Raw genomic sequence first — 23,114 nt, 5'->3', positions numbered from 1 at the left:
TCCTTCCTCTGCCCTAGCATCAAACTCCCCACAACATTCTCTGAAACTCCCACCTGGGTGATCAACACTCCCCTAACAACCTCTCCCTGGGATCAATTCCCCAAGCTCCTGCCTTGAGACTTGGCTCTCCCAAGGACAATGCTTCACTTGCAGGCCTCTCAAAAGGTGGTGGTTGTTTTCACTGGCACATGTTTATCCTGGGGTCAGTAGGTAGAGAACGTAGTCCTCCAGACTCACTAGTGCCAAGCTGAGACTATTTTTCCCTCTTGTTAAAAAGAAAAAAAGGCCGGGCGCGGTGGTTCAAGCCTGTAATCCCAGCACTTTGGGAGGCCGAGACGGGCGGATCACAAGGTCAGGAGATCGAGACCACCCTGGCTAATACGGTGAAACCCCGTCTCTACTAAAGAATACAAAAAAAAACTAGCCGGGCGACAAGGCGGGCGCCTGTAGTCCCAGCTACTTGGGAGGTGGAGGCAGGAGAATGGCGTAAACCCGGGAGGCGGAGCTTGCAGTGAGCTGAGATCCGGCCACTGCACTCCAGCCTGGGCGATAGAGCCAGACTCCGTCTCAAAAAAAAAAAAAAAAGAAAAGAAAAAAGAAAAACCAGGTGTGGTAGCTCACACCTGTAATCCCAGCACTTTGGGAAGCCAAGGTGGGAGGATTGTTTGAGCTCAGTAGTTCAAGACCAGCCTGGACAACACAGAAAGACCCTCATCTCTACTGAAAAAAAAAAATTAGTGGGGCATAGTGGCAAATGCCTGTAGTCCCAGCTACTCAGAAGGCTGAGGCAGGAGGATCGCTTGAGCCCAGGAGGTTGAGGCTGCAATGAGCTATGACAGCGCCACTACACTCCAGCCTGAGTGACAGAGTGAGACTCCATCTCAAAAAATGTGTGGAGAGGGATAGGATAAAAACCCTGCTCTTTTTGAGGCCCCAACTAGGCTGCTATGCCTGTCATCTATGACTTACTTTTCCTCATCTATTGAAGCACCTGGTTCATTGCTTTTCTTTTGACCCAACTCCTGCCACCAACAACCTGGGTGACTTTGGAGATCACCAGGCAACCCTTTCAACAATCTAGATTTCCCACTTCCTTGACATCTTCACCTCCAAGGATCTCCACTCAATCATAGCCACTCACCCACCCATTCCTATGGTTACACCTATGGGGGAACCACCTGTAACTGCTTGAACTTCTGAAAGCAGTCTCAGACACCCCTCTGTCCTATCTTCAAGACCATTTGTACAACCTTTTGGAGACCTGAACATTCTACTCAGTTCCTTATTTGTCAGCCATCCTTCTTCCCTTCCTGACCAGGTAGCATCCCACAGTCTATTACAATCGCACTTCTGCACAAAGTCGCAATTCCTTTGCCCCTCCATTGTCCTACTATGACATCTTTATCAGTGTTTGGTAACCAACCAGCAGGCAGACAAGGCAGGCAAGTAGGCAAGTTCCATGGATTATACACCTGTGCCACCAACACCAATAGTTGTAAACTTTTTTTTTTTTTGAGATGAAGTCGCGCACTGTCACCCAGGCTGGAGTTCAATGGCGCGATCTCAGCTTACTACAACCTCCGCCTCCCGGGTTCACGTGATTCTCCTGCCTCAGCCTCCCAAGTAGCTGGGATTACAGGCACACACTACCACACTCGGCTAATTTTTTGTATTTTTAGTAGAGATGCGGTTTCACTATGTTGGCCAGACTGGTCTCAAACTCCTGACCTCGTGATCTGCCCACCTTGGCCTCCCAAAGTGCTGAGATTACAGGCGTGAGCCATCTTACCCTGCCAGTTGTAAACTTTTTAAGTAGTAGACACTCCCCCCTTAAAAAATAACCACTCAAACATGAACAGTGGCCAGGCGCCGTAGCTCACGCCTGTATCCCAGCACTTTGGGAGGCCGAGGCGGGTGGATCCCTTGAGGTCAAGAGTTGGAGACCAGCCTAGCCAACATGGCGAAACCCCATCTCTACTAAAAATACAAAAAAAATAGCCGGGCGTGGTGGTACGCACCTGTAATCCCAGCTACTCAGGAGGCTGAGGCAGAAAAATCGCTTGAGACCAGGAGGCAGAGGTTGCAGTGAGCCGAGACCATGCCATTGTACTCCAGCCCGGGCAACAGAGCGAGACTCCATCTAAAAAAAATAAAAAATAGGCCAAGCATGGTGGCTCACACGTATAAACACAGCACTTTGGGAGGCTAAGGCGGGCAGATCACTTGAGACCACAAGTTCAAGACCAGCCTGGCCAACATGGTGAAACCCCATCTCTACTAAAAATATAAAAATTAGCTGGGTGTGGTGGCAGGCGCCTATAATCCCAGCTACTCGGGAGGCTGAGGCAGGAGAACTGCTTGAACCGGGAGGCGGAGGTTGCAGTGAGCCAAGATCTTGCAGTGAGCCACGATCCTGCCACTATACTCTAGCCTGGGGGACAGAGCAAAACTTCATCTCAAAAAAAAATTTTTTTAATGTAAAAATAAAAAATAAAAAATAGGCTGGTCGCAGTGGCTCATGCCTGTAATCCCAGCACTTTAGGAGGCAAGGCGGGATAATCACCTGAGGTCAGGAGTTCAAAACCAGTCTGATCAACACGATGAAATCCCATCTCTACGAAAAATTTAAAAATTAGACAAGTGTGGTGGCAGGCACCTGTAATCCCAGCTACTCGGGTGGCTGAGGCTGGAAAATCACTTGAGCCCAGGAGGCGGAGGTTGCAGTGAGCTGAGATCACACCACTGTACTCCAGCCTGGGCAGACAGAGCGAGACTCTGTCTCAAAAAAAATAAAAAATGTAAAAGAATGCACAACAGGTAAAACTGCATTTGAACACTCTTCAGCACTCCTCGAAAACATTCCCAGACTTGATCATCATCATTTGGGTCCAAGATATCCCCAGGCCAGAGTGCAGACAGCTGCACCACACGGTACCTCCCCCCATCTTTCCCAGCAATCATCCCAGTTAGTCTGATCATTAATTGCAATTTACCAGTGAAGGTCTTGGTTTTGTGTGCACATAGGAAGTTTTTCTATTAAATTTTCACCATTTTCCTCACTAATGTAGATGTGTAGAATTATTCTATATTTTTAACAGGTAATAGTCATATGATTCCAAAATAAAAAGGTGTTATTTTGGCCGGGCGCGGTGGCTCAAGCCTGTAATCCCAGCACTTTGGGAGGCCGAGACGGGCGGATCACGAGGTCAGGAGATCGAGACCATCCTGGCTAACAAGGTGAAACCCCGTCTCTACTAAAAAAATACAAAAAACTAGCCGGGCGAGATGGCGGGCGCCTGTAGTCCCAGCTACTCGGGAGACTGAGGCAGGAGAATGGCGTAAACCCGGGAGGCGGAGCTTGCAGTGAGCTGAGATCCGGCCACTGCACTCCAGCCTGGGCGGCAGAGTGAGACTTCGTCTCAAAAAAAAAAAAAAAAAAAGGTGTTATTTTGAGAGGTCTCCCTCCCATGCTTGTCCCTATACATTGCAGTCCCCTCACTGCCACAAGAAAGCACTTTATTAGTTTATTGTGCATCATTTTCTTTATGTAAATACCAATATACTTATTTCCTTCCATAAAGGATAACATACTGTAGTCCTGTGGGCCAACTTCTTTCAGTTAGCAAATCTGAACATCTTTCCATCTAATAGTCTTTCCACACAATACAGTTTTTACATATAATCTTTCTATACAATACTCCTTTATTTTTTAAACAGCCAGAATTCTTAAGTATGCATATATCCTACTTTATTTAACCAGGTAATTTTTGTCTTTTCCGTCACTATCAATATTTTTATCATCTAGTATTAGATGTTCCTAAATAAAGTATAATTACCACCTTTCTTGTGTTACTTATAAATATGATTATTTGGTCGGGCATGGTGGTTCACGCTTGCAATTTCAGCACTTTGGGAGGCCAAGGCTGGCAGATCACTTGAGGTCAGGAGTTCAAGACCAACCTGGCCAACATGGCAAAACCCCGTCTCTACTAAAAATACAAAAATTAGCCAGGCGCAGTGCCAGGCACCTGTAATCCCAGCTACTCCAGAGGCTGAGGCAGGAGAATCGCTTGAGCCCAGGAGGTGGAGGTTGCAGTGAGCTGAGATGGCACCACTGCTCTCTGGCCTGGGTGACAAAGCAAGACTCCATCTCCAAAAAACATGAAAATTAAAATTTAAAAAAAAGTATGATTATTTGCTTTTGGTATTAACAGTATGATTCTTGATGACATTTTTATGATTATATAAAAAATGTATTAAGTTTTTTCCCACCAGGCTGTCCACTGGCAGGGCCAGCACTCACACAGAAAACAGAGCCACTGGGTTGCACAATCCTCATCCAGCCTACCCAGTGCCAGTGTACTATCCAAATGTTATCATTTTCTTTTCTTTTTTTGTTTTGTTTTTTTCTTTTCTTTTCTTTTTTTTTTTTTGAGATAGCGTCTCAGTCTGTTGCCCATACTGGAGTGCAGTGGCATGATCTTGGCTCACCACAACCTCTGCTTCCCAGGCTCAAGCAATTCTCCTCTGCCTCAGCCTCCCAAGCAGCTGGGATTACAAGCACGCTCTTAACCACTAGTACAACTTATGGTACCAACTGATAGAGAAAAATGTTAGGACATGTTGGGGTTATAGGCAGTGTGATATGTTATTTATCGCAATTCACCTCAGATCAAATCACTTAACCTTGCTAAGCCTCAGTTTCCTCATCTATAAATTGAGAATGGGGCATAAGGGAAACATTCTCTCAGAAGGAAGTCAGGAAGACAGCAATGATACCATATGAAAAAGACCCAGACTGAGTGATCTGAAACATATTCAGCAGTTTTTAAAAGTTGCTGTGAAGGCCAGGCGCAGTGGCTCACGCCTGTAATCCCAGCACTTTGGGAGGCCAACAGGGGCAGATCACTTGCGGTCAGGAGTTCGAGACCAGCCTGGCCAACATGGTGAAACTCCGTCTCTACTAAAAATACAAAAAGTAGCCTGGCATGGTGGCACACATCTATAATCCCAGCTACTCGGTAGGCTGAGGCAGGAAATGCTTGAACCCAGGAGGCGGAGGTTACAGTGCACTGAGATTGCACCACTGCACTCCAGCCTGGGTGACAGAGTGAGACTCCATCTCAAAACAAAACCCAAGCCGGGCGCAGTGGCTCAAGCCTGTAATCCCAGCACTTTGGGAGGCCGAGACGGGCGGATCACGAGGTCAGGAGATCGAGACCATCCTGGCTAATACTGTGAAACCCCGTCTCTACTAAAAATACAAAAAACTAGCCGGGCAAGGTGGCGGGCGCCTGTAGTCCCAGCTACTCGGGAGGCTGAGGCAGGAGAATGGCGTAAACCAGGAGGCGGAGCTTGCAGTGAGCTGAGATCGGCCACTGCACTCCAGCCTGGGCGACAGAGCGAGACTCCGTCTCAAAAAAAAAAAAAAAAAAACCAAACCCAAAACAACAAAAAGTTGCTGTGAAATTCTATGAATATTCACTACAAGCACAGGATTGGGAGGGGTGGTAAAGGAAACTCACTGTGTCTAAGTTTCATCGCGATGACCAGCTTGAAAGCAGATAGATTCAAATCTGCTTGTTCTCTTCCTGTAAGAATGGGAGAAGAAGCAATTTGAAGACAGCTGGGAACCACAATGCCACAAGCCCCCTCCTAAGTCCCCTAAAAGTAAAATGTTAAAGAACATTATGAGGAAGCCGTAATAATTAGGAAAACTGGGAGAAGCTGAAGCTAGAGCCTCATATGGCTGAGTCCACACAGAGAAGGAAGTGTCATATTACCCAAAGGGAGGAATAGGTCTCAACCTCATCCCGGGTGGAGTCAGTGGCTCAAAGCATCAGATGAGGTCTTTGGTTCTTATTCCTCCACACTGTAGTGTTATATTCTAGGTAGAAGACTAGTGCTAAACACCTCCACACTGAGGGGAAAGGGGCACGCAAGGATGGTCTACTTCTATATGGGGTGATAATAGTGCCTCTTTTCCCAAGTAGGGGATTCTATATCTCATCTACCCTGGGAGAGGTGGTGGGAAAGGGCGTAAATAGAGCCCAGGAGTCTACCATGGGGAAAAGGGGCCTGAGAACAGGGATTCTTTTTTTTGTTTTTGTTTTTGTTTTTTTTTTTTTTTTTTTGAGACGGAGTCTCGCTCTGTGGCCCGGGCTGGAGTGCAGTGGCCGGATCTCAGCTCACTGCAAGCTCCGCCTCCCGGGTTCACGCCATTCTCCTGCCTCAGCCTCCCCAGTAGCTGGGACTACAGGCGGCCACCACCGCGCCCGGCTAGTTTTCTGTATTTTGTTAGTAGACACGGGGTTTCACCGTGTTAGCCAGGATGGTCTCGATCTCCTGACCTCGTGATCCGCCCGCCTCGGCCTCCCAAAGTGCTGGGATTACAGGCTTGAGCCACTGTGCCCGGCCATAGAGCAGGGATTCTTACCTGAGTGTCTATATGGACTGAGATAAGTACAAAATCTTGGAGGGGGTAAAAATCTATGCCTATGCCTGGGGTCTATACCTTGGTGATTTGGGTTGGGGGGATTGCCATCTGTCCCCCTACTCTGGGGTGCAGAGAAACTGGGGAAACCCACAAAGTGGCTGTGTGCATCTCTGCTGCATGGGAAAAGAACCACAGATCTGTTTATCTCTAGATTGGGGAATGGGTCCTGCATCTCTTTACCCTGGAGAGGGCTGAGGTGCGGGATCAACATGCCTGATTCCGCAACTATGCAGCTTTGAATAAGCGGGTCTGCACCTTACCTGCAGTGAGCTATTCTGGACCCTTCTACGGGAGGTGGACTGTGACAACTTTCATCTTTTATGCTGGTTGAAGTCAGCAGCACACTAACACTGAAAGAAATAGGGGCTCTGGTTCTCTGCATGGGTGGTGTGTGGAAGGGGCAGGCAATGCAGCTATAAATTAATAGATCAGCCCTAATACTTGGGGGTGGGGGCATCTGTGATTCTACCCTGGGTGGAGAGAAACAGATCTGAGCTCCACTACCTTGGGTAAAGGGGAGAGACCGTAGGCACTGCACTGCCAAGTAATCAACGATGTCACTCCCTCTCAACATTACAGGGAGGGAGATCTGCACATCTACTCCTGTGGGGTATCTCCCTTGCTACATTTAGTGATTCTAAATCTTTGGGGGAGGTAGGGGAGGTAGGGGGATGATCTGTGTCTACCTCAAAAGGAGAGGAACACATCTGAGCCCCTCTACTCCCATGGCCCCTCAAGGGGCAGACCTGTCTCTTCATGGATTACGGTCTGTTTCTGTTTGGGTGCTTCGAAAAATTACACATTCGGTAAAACGGGGGCTACGGAAGTAGGGATCAGGTCTGATTCTCCACAATGGGGACTCAATCTAACCTAGGAGGAGGGGGCAATCGGCTTAGTTGTCTATAGGATGAGGCCTGTATCTGCAACCACTTTGGAACGGGTGAGTTGGGGAGGGACACTGAGGGCTCTAAGTCTATGTGAATGGGGAGGAGGTGCCCTCCCTCTGTATATTAAATGTTTCTAAGCTCCTCTCTATACTGGTATGGGGGCAGATACATCAAAGCCTCTGTCTGTCCTGAGGAGGTGCCTCGAGGCGGCTGTCTAGAGCCAAGCCAAGGAAGTGCCTTAAGACGGGAGAAGTCTGCGATGCTCAGCTGGGTTGAGGGAGATGTCTCTACGCGGTTGGGGTGGATGTCCCCCATTCCTTCGGTGGGTCGACTCCTGTCTATACAGGGTGAATGCAGAATGGAGCCTCACTATCTTCAGGACGATCAACGCTTCACCACACAAGTGAAGTTTGTGCCTCTCTACACCGTGTGTCCCGGGTCTACACCTTTCTAGCTGGGATGGGGCAATGCCCCTCTCCCGGCAAACTCCACTCCGCGAAAAGGCAATTAGGCGCGTTTCCACGTGTGCGGCGAACCCTGCCCCTCTTCCGGGTCCTTCTACCCTGGAAGGGATCCGGCTGTTTACCTCTCTATTCCAGGCTGGCGGGCATCTTCGGTTTCACATCCAATACACGATCCTAACTGCCCGGCCGTCTAGGTAAGAAAAGAGGAGAGTGGTTTCTTACCTACACTTCCGGCGGAGATCTGAGAAGCGAGGGCAACACGACAAGTCGGTTGGGCGAGCAGATGCTCTCGCGCAGCTAGGCTCCGACTTCCGGATCCCAGGCCGGCGGCGCCCGACTCCGCCCACTGTGCGTTCTCCGCGAGGGGCGGGGCTTCTGACTGACAGCTCGCGCCCGCCCGTCCCTTCCTCGCTACCACGCTGGCCCCGCCTCCTGGCTGCCCGGTAGGTAAGGAAATAGCGGAGGAGGGAGAAGGAGGACGGCCAAGTGACCGGGAAGAAGTGGCGGGTCGACTGGTGCGGCTACATACCCTACTTGCAAGCCAAAATGTTGTCTGCGGGCATCTGTCTGGGGTTAAATATGCGTGCTTCCAAATATCAGTAACCACGCAGTCCCCACGCCCGAATCAGACAAGGGTGGGGGATGGTGTCTTTGTCTGCATGGAAGATTGCGACAGCAGGGTGTGAGAAAATGGCCGCCTAGGTCACATGTCTGGCCGAGTATTCCCCACCTGAAGTGAATTGGTTAGCTGTTCCCAACCACCTTCCCGGGTCCTTGGGCCCCAGACAATCCCTGAGCACTCCCAGCTCTCTCTGCATACGTTCAGATCTATGGTCAGACCCAACCCGAGCTGGAGCAGAAACCAGAACAACTAGAAGCTCCTCCCACCCTTTTTGCCTTCTTCCCCTCCTACTCCATCCTTCCCTCAATCCCGGAGCAGCTTCTGCAGAAGGGAATGAATTTATCTCTCTGGAGTGGGGCAAGTAGGGGTTTCTGAAGCCATCTCAAGGAGCTGTCTGGGAAGTGAAGTCTACCCCCACAAGATAGTAAATATTAGTCTGAAAATGTTTTCTTCCTGATGGTTTAATTCCAGCCCCTCCTTTTCCTCAAGCCTAAACCCTGGAGTAGGGCACAGAGTAGGTGGGACTTTGTGCCTCCGAGGGTGGGTTGTTTCTCCACTTCAAGCACAGATGGGCTGAAAATGACTCCCTCTGTCCCTTTTCCCCTTGCATAAACAGGACTCACTATCTCTCTACTTTGTTGGAGGGCTTCTAACCTCTCATCCTAGAGACACATGAAATTCCTCTGGACCCCAAACCAGCCCTGATCACTTGCACCTTTCCGCCTGCATTTGCAATTTTTTTCTGTTTCTCTAAGACCTAACTTGTCACTTCGATGAAACCTTCCCTGACTTTCCAGATGAGTCAGAAACCCAGAGCACCTTACCTGTACGGCTAAGCTAGCACTTACCACAATATTGTAGTTGTTTATGTGACTGTGTCTCCACAGGAGGGTGAACTCCCTGAGAGCAGGGGCCGTGTATCTTCAAGCCTTCAACAACACCCAGCACAAAACTGGTACGAGGCAGGCTTCAACAAGTGTTTGTTAAATGGATGAGTTTACAGGCCTGCACCACAAACCATGGGAAATGGGCTGTTTAGTAGATGGCATTGGGAAATTTGGCTCTCCAGGAAAAGAAATTTAAAACTGGATCCCTATTTTTCCACCTAAGAGGTAAACTGTGAATGTGAAAGGTAAAACTATGAAATTAATATATGCAGGAGAATATCTTTGTGACTTGTTGACTGGGGAAGGACTTTTTAAAATCCCAAATGCACAAGATATAAGGGAAAAAATACAATGAAATCTTGTGGAAACTATTATGACTTTGGAAAACAATTAGGAAGTATCCAGAATAGCTGAAGATGACCCTGGGACCCAGCAATTCTAGTATTGGAGATGATTGAATAATAGATAGGTAGATAGATAGATGGAGATCACCCCTAAACTTTAACTCCTAGAGAAATTCTTATACATTGCTCAATGAGTATGTGAGAGAATGTTCATTGCAGAACTGTTTGTAATAGAGAAAAAAATGTGAACAACCCAAAATTCCACCAACAGGAGAATGAATAAGTAAATTATGGTATAGCCATATGACAGAATACTATGCAGAATACTACAATGAGAAATGCATTGCATTGACCCGGCTAAATTTCAAAAACGCAATACTGAGATAAAATACAAATTGCAGAAGGATACATAAAGTATGAAACCATTTATATAAAGTTCTAAAATCTAGAAAACAGCAAACAATGTTGCTTATAGATTAAATAGATATATAAACAATTTTTTTTTTAGACAAGGTCTTGCTCTGTCATCCAGGCTGCAATACTGGCTTGATTTCCTCTCACTGCAGCCTCCACCTCCCTGACTCAAGCCATCCTCCCACCTCAACCTCCTGAGTACCTGGGACTACAGGCTTGTACCACCACACCTGGCTAATTTTTGTATTTTTTTGTAGAGACAGGGTTTCGCCACGTTGCCCAGGCTAATCTCAAATTCCTGAGCTCAAGTGACCCAACCACATCTTGGCCTCCCAAGGTGCTGGGATTACAGGTGTGAGCCACCGCCCCCAGCCAACAATAATTTGTAAGGAGAAATACCAAATCCAGAATACTGATTACCTCTGGGGAAGAAAACAAAAGAACAGAATGAGAGAGAGATACACAGGGAACTTCAACTGTTTGTCTAATATTTTGCTTTCTAAGCTAAGTGGTAGGTACGTGGGTTTTTGTTATATTCTCTATACTTATTCGTATGTCTGAAATATTTCATATTTTTTAAAAGACTGCAAGGATCTGAAACAAAATGTTAATAATAGTTAAATCTAGATTAGTGGTTCTCTAACTTTCCCCAGCATCAGAATCACTGGGAGGGCTTGTTAGAACACCAATTACTGGGCCTCATGCCCAGAGTTTTGATTCAGTAAGTCTGGTTTAGGGCTGCGGATTTGCATTTCTAACAAGTCAAAGTGATATTATCAGTGAATTTAATTCTTCCTTGTACTTTTCTGTGTTTTCCATGTATTTGATGAATATTATTACTTTAGTGAGAGATTGTGTTATTTTTTAAAATCTCTTTCATCTCTACTTCCCACTTTCATTTCCCTCCTATAGGCAGCCATTCTAAGGTGTTTTATGCATTTTTTTGCATATATGCATTCTTGCAAAAATGTATTATTGCTTTGTGTGTATTTCCTCCTTTTTTTTTTTTTTCTTTTCTTTTCTTTTAAAGCCAGTGTCTTGCTCTGTCCCCCAGGCTGGAGTACAGTGGCATGACCTCCACTCACTGCAACCTCCGCCTCCTGGGGTCAAGGGATCCTCCCACCTCACCCTCCCGAGTAGCTAGGGGACTACAGGTGCATATCACCATGCCCAGCTAATTTTTTTTCTATTTTTTTGAGACAGAGTCTCGCTCTGTTGTCCAGGCTGGAGTGCAGTGGCCGGATCTCAGCTCACTGCAAGCTCCGCCTCCCGGGTTTACACCATTCTCCTGCCTCAGCCTCCCAAGTAGCTGGGACTACAGGCGCCCACCACCTCACCCGGCTAGTTTTTTTGTATTTTTTAGTAGAGACGGGGTTTCACCATGTTAGCCAGGATGGTCTCAATCTCCTGACCTCATGATCCACCCGTCTCGGCCTCCCAAAGTGCTGGGATTACAGGCTTGAGCCACTGTGCCCGGCCTGCCCAGCTAATTTTTAAAGATGTTTTTACTGATCTCGGCCGGGCACAGTGGTTCACACCTGTAATCCCAGCACTTTGGGAGGCTGAGGCAGGCAGATCACCTGAGGTCAGGAGTTCGAGACCAGTCTGGCCAACATGGTGAAACCCCATCTCTACTAAAAAAAAAAAAAAATACAAAAAATTAGCTGGGCATGGTGGCAGGTGCCTTAATCGCAGCTACTTGAGAGGCAGAGGCAGGAGAATCGTTTGAACCTGGGAGGCAGAGGTTGCAATGAGCCGAGATTAAGCCATTGCACTCAAACCTGGGGGACAAGCGTGAGACTTCTCTCAAAAGAGATTTTTTTGACGAGTTAATGGGTGCAGCACACCAACATGGCACATGTATACATATGTAACAAACCTGCACGTTGTGCACACGTACCCTAGAACTTAAAGTATATAAAAAAAAACTGAATCAGAAGAGTACACTCTAAATTCATGACAATTATTGTTTCTAAGGTGAGATAATGAGACACTACAGGGGTTTAAAAAGATACATTTTTACCTGTAAAAAAATAAAATAAAATAAAAAATTAATTAAAAAGGCTTTTAAGCATGAAAAAAAAAGATTTTTTTACTGGTCTCGAACTCCTGGGGCTCAAGCAATCTGCTTGCCTCTGCTCCCTAAAGTGATGGGATTATGGTGTGAGTCACTGCACCCAGCCAAATGTTTATTCTATATTGTTTCCAAATTCAGAACAGTTGAAGAGTGGTATAATGAAAGCCATATACCCTTATACTTCACCAAATATCATCCTACATAACCACAATACCATTATCACACCTAAGAAGATTTAACTATAATTCAATAATGCCATCATGTGTAACCCATATTCACATTTCCCCCCAGTTATCCCCAAAATGCAGCTTTCATTTTTGATCCCAGGATCTAATCAAGTTTTATGTATACATTTCTTTTTTTTTTTTTTTTTTTTGAGATGGAGTCTCGCTCTGTTGCCCAGGCTAGAGTGCAGTGGTGTGATCTCGGCTCACTGCAACCTCTACCTCCTGGGTTCAAGCAATTCTCCTGTCTCCACCTCCCGAGTAGCTGGGACTACAGGCGCCTGCCATCATGCCCGGCTAATTTTTGTATTTTTAGTAGAGACAGGGTTTCTGCACGTTGGCCAGGCTGGTCTCAAACTCCTGACCTTAAGTGATCCATCCACCTTGGCCTCCCAAAGTTCAGGGATTACAGGCATGAGCCACCACGCCTGACATTTATATGTTACATTTTGTTGTTATATCCCTTTAACCTCTTTTAATCTAGAATAATACCCCTATATTTTTTGTGTTTCAAATGACATTTATGTTTTTGAAGAGTCCAGACCAATTGTCTTGTAATATGTCCCATATTCTGTGTTCATTTGTTCTTTTCACGTGAATAGATTCAGAATAAATATTTTTAGCAAGAACAGTACATAGGGGATATCCTTTATTTTGTTTTGAATCGACCTCAAGAGGCACATGATATCAGATTGTCTCACTATTGAGCATACTTTGTACTTGTTGTTTTTCTTTTACATAAATATCTCATTCTGGCCAGGTGTGGTGGCTCATGCCTGTAATCCCAGCACTTTGGGAGGCCGAAGCAGGCAGATTGCTTGAGGCCAGGAGTTCAAGACCAGCCTGGCCAACATGGCGAAACCCTGTCTCTACTAAAAATGCAAAAATTAGCCCGGTGTGGTGGCGCACACCTGTAATCCCAGCTACTGGGGAGGCTGAGGCACAAGAATCGCTTGAACCCGGGAGGCAGAGGTTGCAGTGAGCTGAGATCACACCACTGCACTCCAGCCTGGGCGATGGAGTGAGACTCTGTCTCAAAAAAAAAAAAAACTCATTCTGTTTTTCATTCAGCCTAGTGTTTCTAAGGTCTGTCCATATTGCTGTGTGTACATCTAATCTATTGCTTCTTTTTTTTTTTTTTTTTTTTGACACGGAGTCTCACTCTGTTGCCCAGGCTGGAGTGCAGTAGCGCTATCTGGGCTTACTGCAACTTCTGCCCCCCAGGTTCCTGCCTCGGCCTCCCAAGTAGCTGGAATTACAGGCGTCCACCACCATGCCTGTGTATTTTTAATAGAGATGGGGTTTTGCCATATTGACCAGACTGGTCTTCAACTCCTGGCCTCAGGTGATCCACCCACCTCGGCTTCCCAAAGTGTTGGGATTACAGGCGTGAGCCACTGCACCCAACCTAACCTACTCCATTGCTTCTATCTGCTCATGGTAACCATACTGCACCTTCACTGCATAGATTGCCTCCAGCTCTTCAATAATACTTCAGTGAACATCCTTGTACATATTCCCTTATTGATCTGTGTGAGGATTTCTTTTGGAACATACACTCAAGAGCCACATGATCACATTCTAAAGTGTGCATATACTTAGTTTGACTAAGAACACCAATACTTCTAGATGGTTCTCTGGGATGGCAGTACCAGTTCACACTTTCACCATGTGTGAGGATTTCTGTATCCCCACATCTTCACTAACACTTGACATTTTCTAGCTTGCTATCTTTTTTTTTTCCTTAAAGACAGAGTCTCTCTTGTGCTCTCCTCGGCAGCACATATATTAAGACAGTCTTAATGCAGTAATGCGATCTTGGCTCACTGCTACTTCCACCTCCCAGGTTCAAGCAATTCTGCTGCCTCAGCCTCCCTAGTAACTGGGATTACAGGCGCCCACCACCATGCCCTGCTAATTTTTGTATTTTAGTAGAGACGGGATTTCACCGTGTTGGCCAGGCTGGTCTCAAACTCCTGACCTCAAGCAGGCCACCCACCTCAGACTCCCAAAGTGCTGGGATTACTGGCTTGAGTCACTGCGCCTGGCCAAGCTTGCTAATTTTTGCTAGTCTAATAGGTGGAATAGGTTTTAATCCATCTAGATTCCACCCTCATATGTGGTAATAACTTGGGGACGTAGTTTTATTATTCTCCACACGGTGAGCCAGATTTCCCACCATCAAATACTGAACAATTCCTCCTTTTCCCATTGATTTGCCATGCCACCATTATCATACGTTATTATGCATACACACATACGTCTTTTTCTGTCCTTGGGCTAATACCACCTTGGTTTTAGTATTTTGTAATGTATCTAAATATCACATGGAGCATTTCCTCCTCTTTAGTCTTCTTTTTAGGTATCTTAGATCTATTGCCACATAAATATTAAAATGAGTCTATCAAGGTCTTCAAAAATCCAACTGGAATTTTGATTGGGATCACACTAAATTTATAGATTAATTTGGAGGAACTGCCATCATTGTAATAATTACTCATTCCATCCAACAACATGGAATATACCCTCATGTCTTCAGTTCATCTTCTTCTATCTGTGTTCTTTGTTAGAATTTAAAGTTTTCTCTTAAGAATTGTATATTTAAAAAAATTAAAATGAGCCGGGCGCGGTGGCTGACACCTGTAATCCCAGCACTTTGGGAGGCTGAGGCAGGCGGATCACAAGGTCAGGAGATCGAGACCATCCTGGCTAGCACGGTGAAACCCCATCTCTACTAAAAATGCAAAAAAATTAGCCAGGCGTGGTGGCAGGCGCCTGTAGTCCCAGCTACTTGGGAGGCTGAGGCAGGAGAATGGCGTGAACCCAGGAGGCGGAGCTTGCAGAACGAGACTCCGTCTCAGAAAAAAAAGTAAAATGAGGTCAGGCACAGTGGCTCACGCCTGTAATCCCAGCACTTTTGGAGGCCGAGGTGGGTGGATCACGAGGTCAGAAGTTCAAGACCAGCCTGGCCAACATAGTGAAACCCCGTCTCTACTAAAAATACAAAAATTAGCTGGGCGTGGTGTGGGCTCCTGTAGTCCCAGCTACTTGGGAGGCTGAGGCAGGAGAATCACTTGAACCTGGGATGTGGAAGTTGCAGTGAGCCGACTGCGCTACTGCACTCCAGCCTGGGTGACACAGCGAGACTCTGTCTCAAAATAAAAATAAAAATAAAAATGAATTGGTTACCTTGGATGTTGCTAGGCATCAGCTTATTCTGCTGATAATTAATCAACAAATGGAAAAAATCTGGCATTATTCCTGCCTTCCCACATGAATCATATTGCAGGTTAATCAAATACATAATTATGGAAAGAGCTTCTTTATGGAAGACTCACAACTTATAAACGCAGAGAAATGGCAGTGTTACAATTCAAACCCTAATGAGATAATGGATTTAAGAAAAAATATAGCTGCTAAAACCATTAGGTGAAAAACATTTGGGGAATTATAACAGAGGAATTAGGCTGATACCATCTGACCCTACTCATCAAACTTATCATCCAAGACAGAAAACAAGATATATGCGCCTTCTTATGTTGTGCAATAAGAAGTATACAGTACTATTCATGAAGTATACTTTTAAACAAGAAGGAAAAAAGAAACAATTTAATCAAGCATCTCTATTTAACTTCATTTACAAAAAATTCAGGGAATATAGGAAGAGAAACATGTTAATGATACCAGGAGAAACAATACACCAAAGCAAGAACTTGGGAGATTTTACAGGACAAATGAGCCAGTATATTCAACAAATAAGTGGAAGGAAGAAAAGAGTGGGAAAATTACAGACTAGAAAGAAAATAAGGCTGGGTGTGGTGGCTCATGCCTGTAATCCCCGCACTTTGGGAGCCAAGGCGGGTGGATCACTTGAGGTCAGGAGTTCACGAGCAGCCTGGCCAACATGGTGAAACCCCATCTCTACTAAAAATGCAAAATTAGCCGGGCATCATGGCACATGCCTGTAATCCCAGCTACTGGGGAGGCTGAGGCAGGAGAATCACTTGAACCCAGAAGGTGGAGTTTGCAGTGAGCCGAGATCGCACCACTGCTCTCCAGCCTGAGGGACAGAGCGAGACCTCGTCTCAAAAAAAAAAAAAAAAAGATTAAAAGAAGTAAAAAGGAAAGGAATTTCAGAGATAAAGCAAACAAATGCAATGTGTGGTCTTGTTAACAACCAGATTCCAACGAAGTATAAAAATATTTTTTGGCCGGGCGCGGTGGCTCAAGCCTGTAATCCCAGCACTTTGGGAGGCCGAGACGGGTGGATCGCGAGGTCAGGAGATCGAGACCATCCTGGCTAACACGGTGAAACCCCGTCTCTACTAAAAAAAAAAATACAAAAAACTAGCCGGGCGAGGTGGCGGGCGCCTGTAGTCCCAGCTACTCGGGAGGCTGAGGCAGAAGAATGGCGTGAACCGCGGAGGGGTGGGGTGTGGAGCTTACAGTGAGCTAAGATCTTTCCACTGCACTCAAGCCTGGGTGACAGAGCTAGACAATGTCTCACACACACACACACAAAATGTTGGGTATGTCAACATTATTGTAATTATGCTTTTTTTTAAAAAAAAAAAAGTGTGTTAGAGAAACATGGTTTTTATGTGTGAGATTACCTCAGGTCTGGAATTTGCTATAAAGTACTCCAGGGCTGGGCGTGGTAGCTCATGCCTATAATCCCAGCACTTTGGAAGGCAGAGGCGGGGGGCATCATCTGAGGTCAGGAGTTCAAGACCAGCCTGACCAACATAATGAAACCCTATCTCTACTAAAAATACAAAAATTACCTGGGCGTGGTGGCAGGCGCCTGTAATCCCAGCTACTCAGAAGGCTGAGGCAGGAGGATCACTTGAACCCAGGAGGTGGAGGTTGCAGTGAGCCAAGATGGCGTCATTGTACTTCAGCCTGGGCAACAGAGCAAGACTTCATCTCAAAAAAACACACACAAAAAAATCCTCCAGATGGATTCAGGCATTACTTATGCATTAAAATACATTAACAAATAAGTTTTTAAAAAGAATATTATATTTCTTAAATTTCTAATTGCTTTAGAGTTTTGTTACTTTGTGAACTTTTTTTTTTTTTAGATCAAGTCTCACTCTGTCACACAGGCTGGAGTGCAGTGAGGCAATGTCAGCTCACTGCAGCCTCTGCCTCCTGGGGTGAAGTGATTCTCCTGCCTCAGCCTCCCGAGTAGCTGGAATTACAGCTGTGTGCCACCATGCACAGCTGATTTTTGTATTTTTAGTAGAGATGGGTTTTGCCATGTTGGCCAGTCTGGTTTTGAACTCCAGGCCTCAAGTGATCCACCCTCCTCAGCCTCCCAAAGTGCTGGAGTTACAGGCATGAGCCACCGCGCCCAGCCTGAATATGTCATTTGTAATAGATAAAACACACATTTTGAATATCGAAACTATTTAAAAATTATACTTTGAGATTTCTTATCCCCATCTAGTCCACCCAGTTCCCCTGCACCCGCACAGGTATCAGTTTTGTTAGTTTATTTTGTCTTCTAGTATTTCTTTATACAGATGCAAACAAATATAAATGTATAGCCTATTCCACCTTCCACCTTACACAGAGGTGCCATACTATGTATGTTGTTACACATGTTGCTTTTTTCACTTAGTAATACATCCTGGAGGCCAGATGCAGTGGCTGACGCCTGTAATTTCAGCACTTTGGGAGGCCAAGATGGGCGGATCACCTGAGGTCAAGAGTTCGAGACCAGCCTGGCCAACATGGTGAAACCCAGACTCTACTAAAAATACAAAAATTAGCTGGGCATAGTGGCACATGCCTGTAATCCCAGCTACTCAGGAGGCTGAGGCAGGAGAATCGCTTTAATGCTGTAGACAGAGGTTGCAGTGAGCCGAGTTTGCGCCACTGCACTCTATCCTGGGTGACAGAGCTAGAATCCGTCTCAAAATAAATAAATAAATTAATTAATTAAATAATACATCCTGGAGGTCTTTCAGAGCATTAGAGAGTTTCTGGTAAGTAGAAAGCCACTGTATGAAAGCACATAGGACTACTACCTCAAAGTGTTAGGTAATGTGAATATACGTTATGTGCACATTTATTTAATGACTGTGCCACAAAGGATAGATAGTTCATACATATGCAGATATTTCTGTAGGATAAATTCCAAGAATTACATTTGTAACTTTGGAATATTGCCAAAATTGCCCTCCACAGGTGTTGTATCATTTTGCATTTCTACCAGCCAAATGTGATTGTATCTGTTTCACCACAGCCTCACAAGCAGCAGAGTATATTGTGAGACTTTTGGATTTTTGACAATGTGATAGGATAGAAATGGTATCTCAGGCAAGGTACAGTGGCTCACGCCTACAATCCCTGCACTTTGGGAGGCCAAGGTGGGCAGATCACCTGAGGTCAGGAGTTCAAGTCCAGCCTGGCCAACATGGCAAAACCCCGTCTCTACTAAAAATACAAAATTAGCTGGGCGTGGTGGCAAACGTCTGTAATCTCAGCTACTTGGGAGGCTGAGGCAGGAGAATTGCTTGAACCAGGAGGCGGAAGTTGCAGTGAGCCAAGATAGAGCCACTACACTCCACCCTGGGAAACAAGAGTAAAACACCATCTCAAAAAAAAAAGGAAAAAAAAGAAAAAAAATGGTATGTCAGTGTAGTTTTGATTTTCATTTATTATGAGTGATGATAATTTTTTCATGGGTTTAAGGGACTTGTTATGTGTTTTTCTATTAATTATCTATTTATATTCTCTGTCCCTTTTTCTGTTTGGTCTCTGGCCTTTCATTCATTTCTAGAACTTTGTTATATAATTAGAGAGATCATAAACTCTACTCCTTTAAATAAAAATTTTAAAAATTAAATAAATAGGCCGGGCACGGTGGCTCAAGCCTGTAATCCCAGCACTTTGGGAGGCCGAGACGGGCGGATCACGAGGTCAGGAGATCGAGACCATCCTGGCTAACACGGTGAAACCCCGTCCCTACTAAAAATACAAAAAATTAGCCGGGCGAGGTGGCGGGTGCCTGTAGTCCCAGCTACTCGGGAGGCTGAGGCAGGAGAATGGCGCGAACCCGGGAGGCGGAGCTTGCAGTGAGCTGAGATCCGGCCACTGTACTCCAGCCTGGGCGACAGAGCGAGACTCCGTCTCAGAAAAAAAAAAAAAATTAAATAAATAGGCCGGGCACAGTGGCTCATGCCTGTAATCCCAGCACTTTGGGAGGCAGAGGCAGGCAGATCACGAGGTCAGGAGATCGAGACCATCCTGGCTAACACAGTGAAACCCCGTCTCTACTACAAATATAAAAAATTAGCCAGGCGTGGTGGCGGGCGCCTGTCGTCCCAGCTACTGGGGAGACTGAGGCAGAAGAATGGCATGAACCCGGGAGGCGGAGCTTGCAGTGAGCCGAGATCGCGCCACTGCACTCCAGCCTGGGTGACAGAGCAAGACTCCGTCTCAAAAAAGAAAAAGTTAAATAAATAGAGAGATAGACCTTTGTCAGTGATCTCAGCTGTCAATTTTTTTCCCAGTTCATCATTCTTCAGACTTTGCTAATGGACTTTTTTCCAAAGCAAATTTTATTTATTTATTTATTTATTTATTTATTTTTTATTTTATTTATTTATTTTTTTTATTTATTTTTTTATTTATTTTTTTTTTGAGACGGAGTCTCGCTCTGTCGCCCAGGCTGGAGTACAGTGGCCAGATCTCAGCTCACTGCAAGCTCCGCCTCCCAGGTTCACGCCATTCTCCTGCCTCAGTCTCCCGAGTAGCTGGGACTACAGGCGCCCACCACCTCGCCCGGCTAATTTTTTGTATTTTTTAGTAGAGACGGGGTTTCACCATGTTAGCCAGGATGGTCTCGATCTCCTGACCTCGTGATCCGCCCGTCTCGGCCTCCCAAAGTGCTGGGATTACAGGCTTGAGCCACCGCACCTGGCCTATTTTTTATTTTTTTGACATGGAGTCTCGCTCTGTCGCCCAGGCTGGAGTGCAGTGGTGCAATCTCAACTCACTGCAACCTCTGCCTCTTGGGTTCTAGCGATTATCCTGCCTCAGCCTCCCGAGTAGCTGGGATTACAGGCGCCTGCCACCACGCTCAGCTAATTTCTGTTTTTTTTGAGATGGAGTCTTGCTCTCTTGCCCAGGCCAGAGTGCAGTGGCATGGTCTTGGCTCACTGCCACCTCCGCCTCCCGGGTTCAAGCGATTCTCCTGTCTCAGCCTCCCGAGTAGCTGGGATTACAGATGCCTGCCCCATGCCCGGCTAATTTTTTATATTTTCAGTAGAGACGGAGCTTCACTATATTGGCCAGGCTGGTCTGGAACTCCTGACCTCAGGCAATCCACCCGCCTCTGCCTCCCAAAGTGCAGGGGTTACAGGCCTGAGCCACCACATCTGGCCTCTGTATTTTTAGTAGAGACGGGGTTTCGTCATGTTGGCCAGGCTGGTCTTGAACTCCTGACCTCAGGTGATCTGCCCACCTCAGCCTCCCAAAGTGCTGGAATTTGCAGGCGTGAGCCACCGCGCCCAGCTGCAAATTTTATATTTATATAAATAAATTTATGTTTTCTTTCATGGATTCTAGATACTGAGTCATAGTTTTGTGATAGATTGCATTAATGACCCCAGTTTTTCATGTGTCTCTTTATCTAACTTTGGTAAAGGTAGTGCCTTTCCACACTGACTCTTGAGTTTGGCCATACAACTTGCTTTAATCAATGGGATGGTAACAAACTTGATATAAGCAGAGACTTGAAAAAGCTCTTGCATATTCTGCTTCCTCTCTTAGACCCCTCTCACAGCTGTGAGAACATACTCAGATTAGCCTCCTGAAGAGATGTGAGAGACAAGTAGAAATGAGCTTGGTCATCCCAGCCATTGTGTCCTATAGCAGCCCACCATCCTCCAGCCAAGTCACCAACTGGGTGCAGACACATAAGCTAACCCAGCTGAGATTAACACAGCCTAGTCCAGATCATAGAACCTCCCAGCTGACCCATAGACTCTGTCTAAGTTTTGGTACATAATTATTCACTTTGGTTTACAACAGAGCATTATTGTGGCAATATTCCCCCATCATCATTCTTTCTTTTCTGAGATATGCTGGCTATGCTTGCTTGTTATTTTTCCATATGAACTTAGAATCAGCTTGTCTAGTTTCAGAAAAAGAAAAAAAATGATAATGCTTTTTTTTGAAACAGAGTCTCACTCTGTCGCCCAGGCTGGAGTGCAGTGGCGCGATCTCGGCTTGCTGCAACCTCTGCCTGCCGGCATCAAGCGATTCTTCTGCCTCAGCCTCCCAAGTAGCTGGGATTACGGGTGCCCACCACCATGCCCGGCTACTTTTTGTATTTTTAGTACACACGGGGTTTCACCATATTGGCTAGGCTGGTCTCGAACTCCTTACCTGGTGATCTGCCCACCTCGGCCTCCTAAAGTGCTGGAATTACAGGCATGAGCCACCATGCCCGGCCAAAAAACGATAATGGGCTTATACTAAATTTATAAATTAGTTTGACATCTTTATGATTTTAAGTCTTCTTATCTGAGAACATGGCATGCCTTTCCATTAGGTCCTTCAGAGTGTTATGAATGTTTCTCTTAAAGTTTTGGACATTTCGCCGGGCGCGGTGGCTCAAGCCTGTAATCCCAGCACTTTGGGAGGCTGAGACGGGCGATCACGAGGTCAGGAGATCGAGACCATCCTGGCGAACACGGTGAAACCCGTCTCTACTAAAAATACAAAAACTAGCCGGGCGAGGCGGCGGGCGCCTGTAGTCCCAGCTACTCGGGAGGCTGAGGCAGGAGAATGGCGTAAACCCGGGAGGCGGAGCTTGCAGTGAGCTGAGATCCGGCCACTGCACTCCAGTCCGGGCGACAGAGCGAGACTCCGCCTCGAAAAAAAAAAAAAAAAAAGTTTTGGACATTTCTTGTTAAGATTGTTTGTAGGCATTTTTTTGTTGTTGTTGCTCTAATAAATGGAGCCTTCTCTTCCACATATCTTCTAATTGAATGATTTCTATATACTAGTTTTATATCCGGCTACCTTACAGAATTCTCTTGTTTGTAGTAGTTTCTCTATTGGTGTGTTTGGGTTTTGTGGCTATACAATCTGATCATCTATATATGGTGATAGCTTTACTTCTTCCATTTCAATTGTATACTTAATTTATTTCTCTTTTCTAATTGTAATGATTACTACCTCCAATACAATTTTTTTTGTTTTTTGTTTTTAAGACAGAGTCTCTCTCTCTCTCTCTCACCCAGGCTACAGGGCAGTGGCACGATCTTGGCTCACTGCAACCTCTGCTTCCCAGGCTCAAGTGATTCTCATGCCCCAGCCTGAGTAGCTGGGATTACAGGTGTGCACTACCACACCCAGCTAATTTTTGGAACTTTAGTAGAGATGGGGTTTTACCATGTTGGCCAGTCTGGTCTCAAACTCCTGGCGTCAAGCAGTCCACCCGCCTTGGCCTGCCAAAGTGCTAGGACTACAGGTGTGAGCCACAGTGCCCAGACAACCTCTAATACAATGCTAATTGTAGTGGAGAGAGTAGGTACCCTTAGTTGGTTTCTGATTTTAGCATATAAATATTGGTGGTATTTCCTGGTTAAGTGAAATGCTGGATTTGGGGGATCTATCTATCTATAGAGAATGAGATAAAAAATATATCAGGGAAGGAACCACATATTCCTCTTTTATT

At 45.8% G+C, this 23,114-nt stretch overlaps 1 protein-coding gene across 1 annotated transcript in view; it reads right to left on the bottom strand.

Annotated features, from left to right (window-relative positions):
• Positions 1-8,338, bottom strand: part of GNL3L (G protein nucleolar 3 like) — a 35,878-nt gene extending 27,540 nt beyond the window's left edge. The window contains 2 exon segments of the mRNA XM_033201935.1: positions 5,526-5,591; positions 8,070-8,338. Of these exon segments, the coding sequence (XP_033057826.1) occupies positions 5,526-5,541 (16 nt within the window). The 5' untranslated portion in view covers positions 5,542-5,591; positions 8,070-8,338.
• Between the last annotated feature and the right edge of the window lie 14,776 nt (positions 8,339-23,114).

The sequence above is a fragment of the Trachypithecus francoisi genome, unplaced genomic scaffold (assembly GCF_009764315.1).
Source record: "Trachypithecus francoisi isolate TF-2019V2 unplaced genomic scaffold, Tfra_2.0 Lachesis_group6, whole genome shotgun sequence".
Classification (NCBI taxonomy): Eukaryota; Metazoa; Chordata; class Mammalia; order Primates; family Cercopithecidae; genus Trachypithecus; species Trachypithecus francoisi.
Note: the sequence above shows the minus strand (reverse complement) of the source record. Positions and strands in the feature narration are given on the sequence as shown.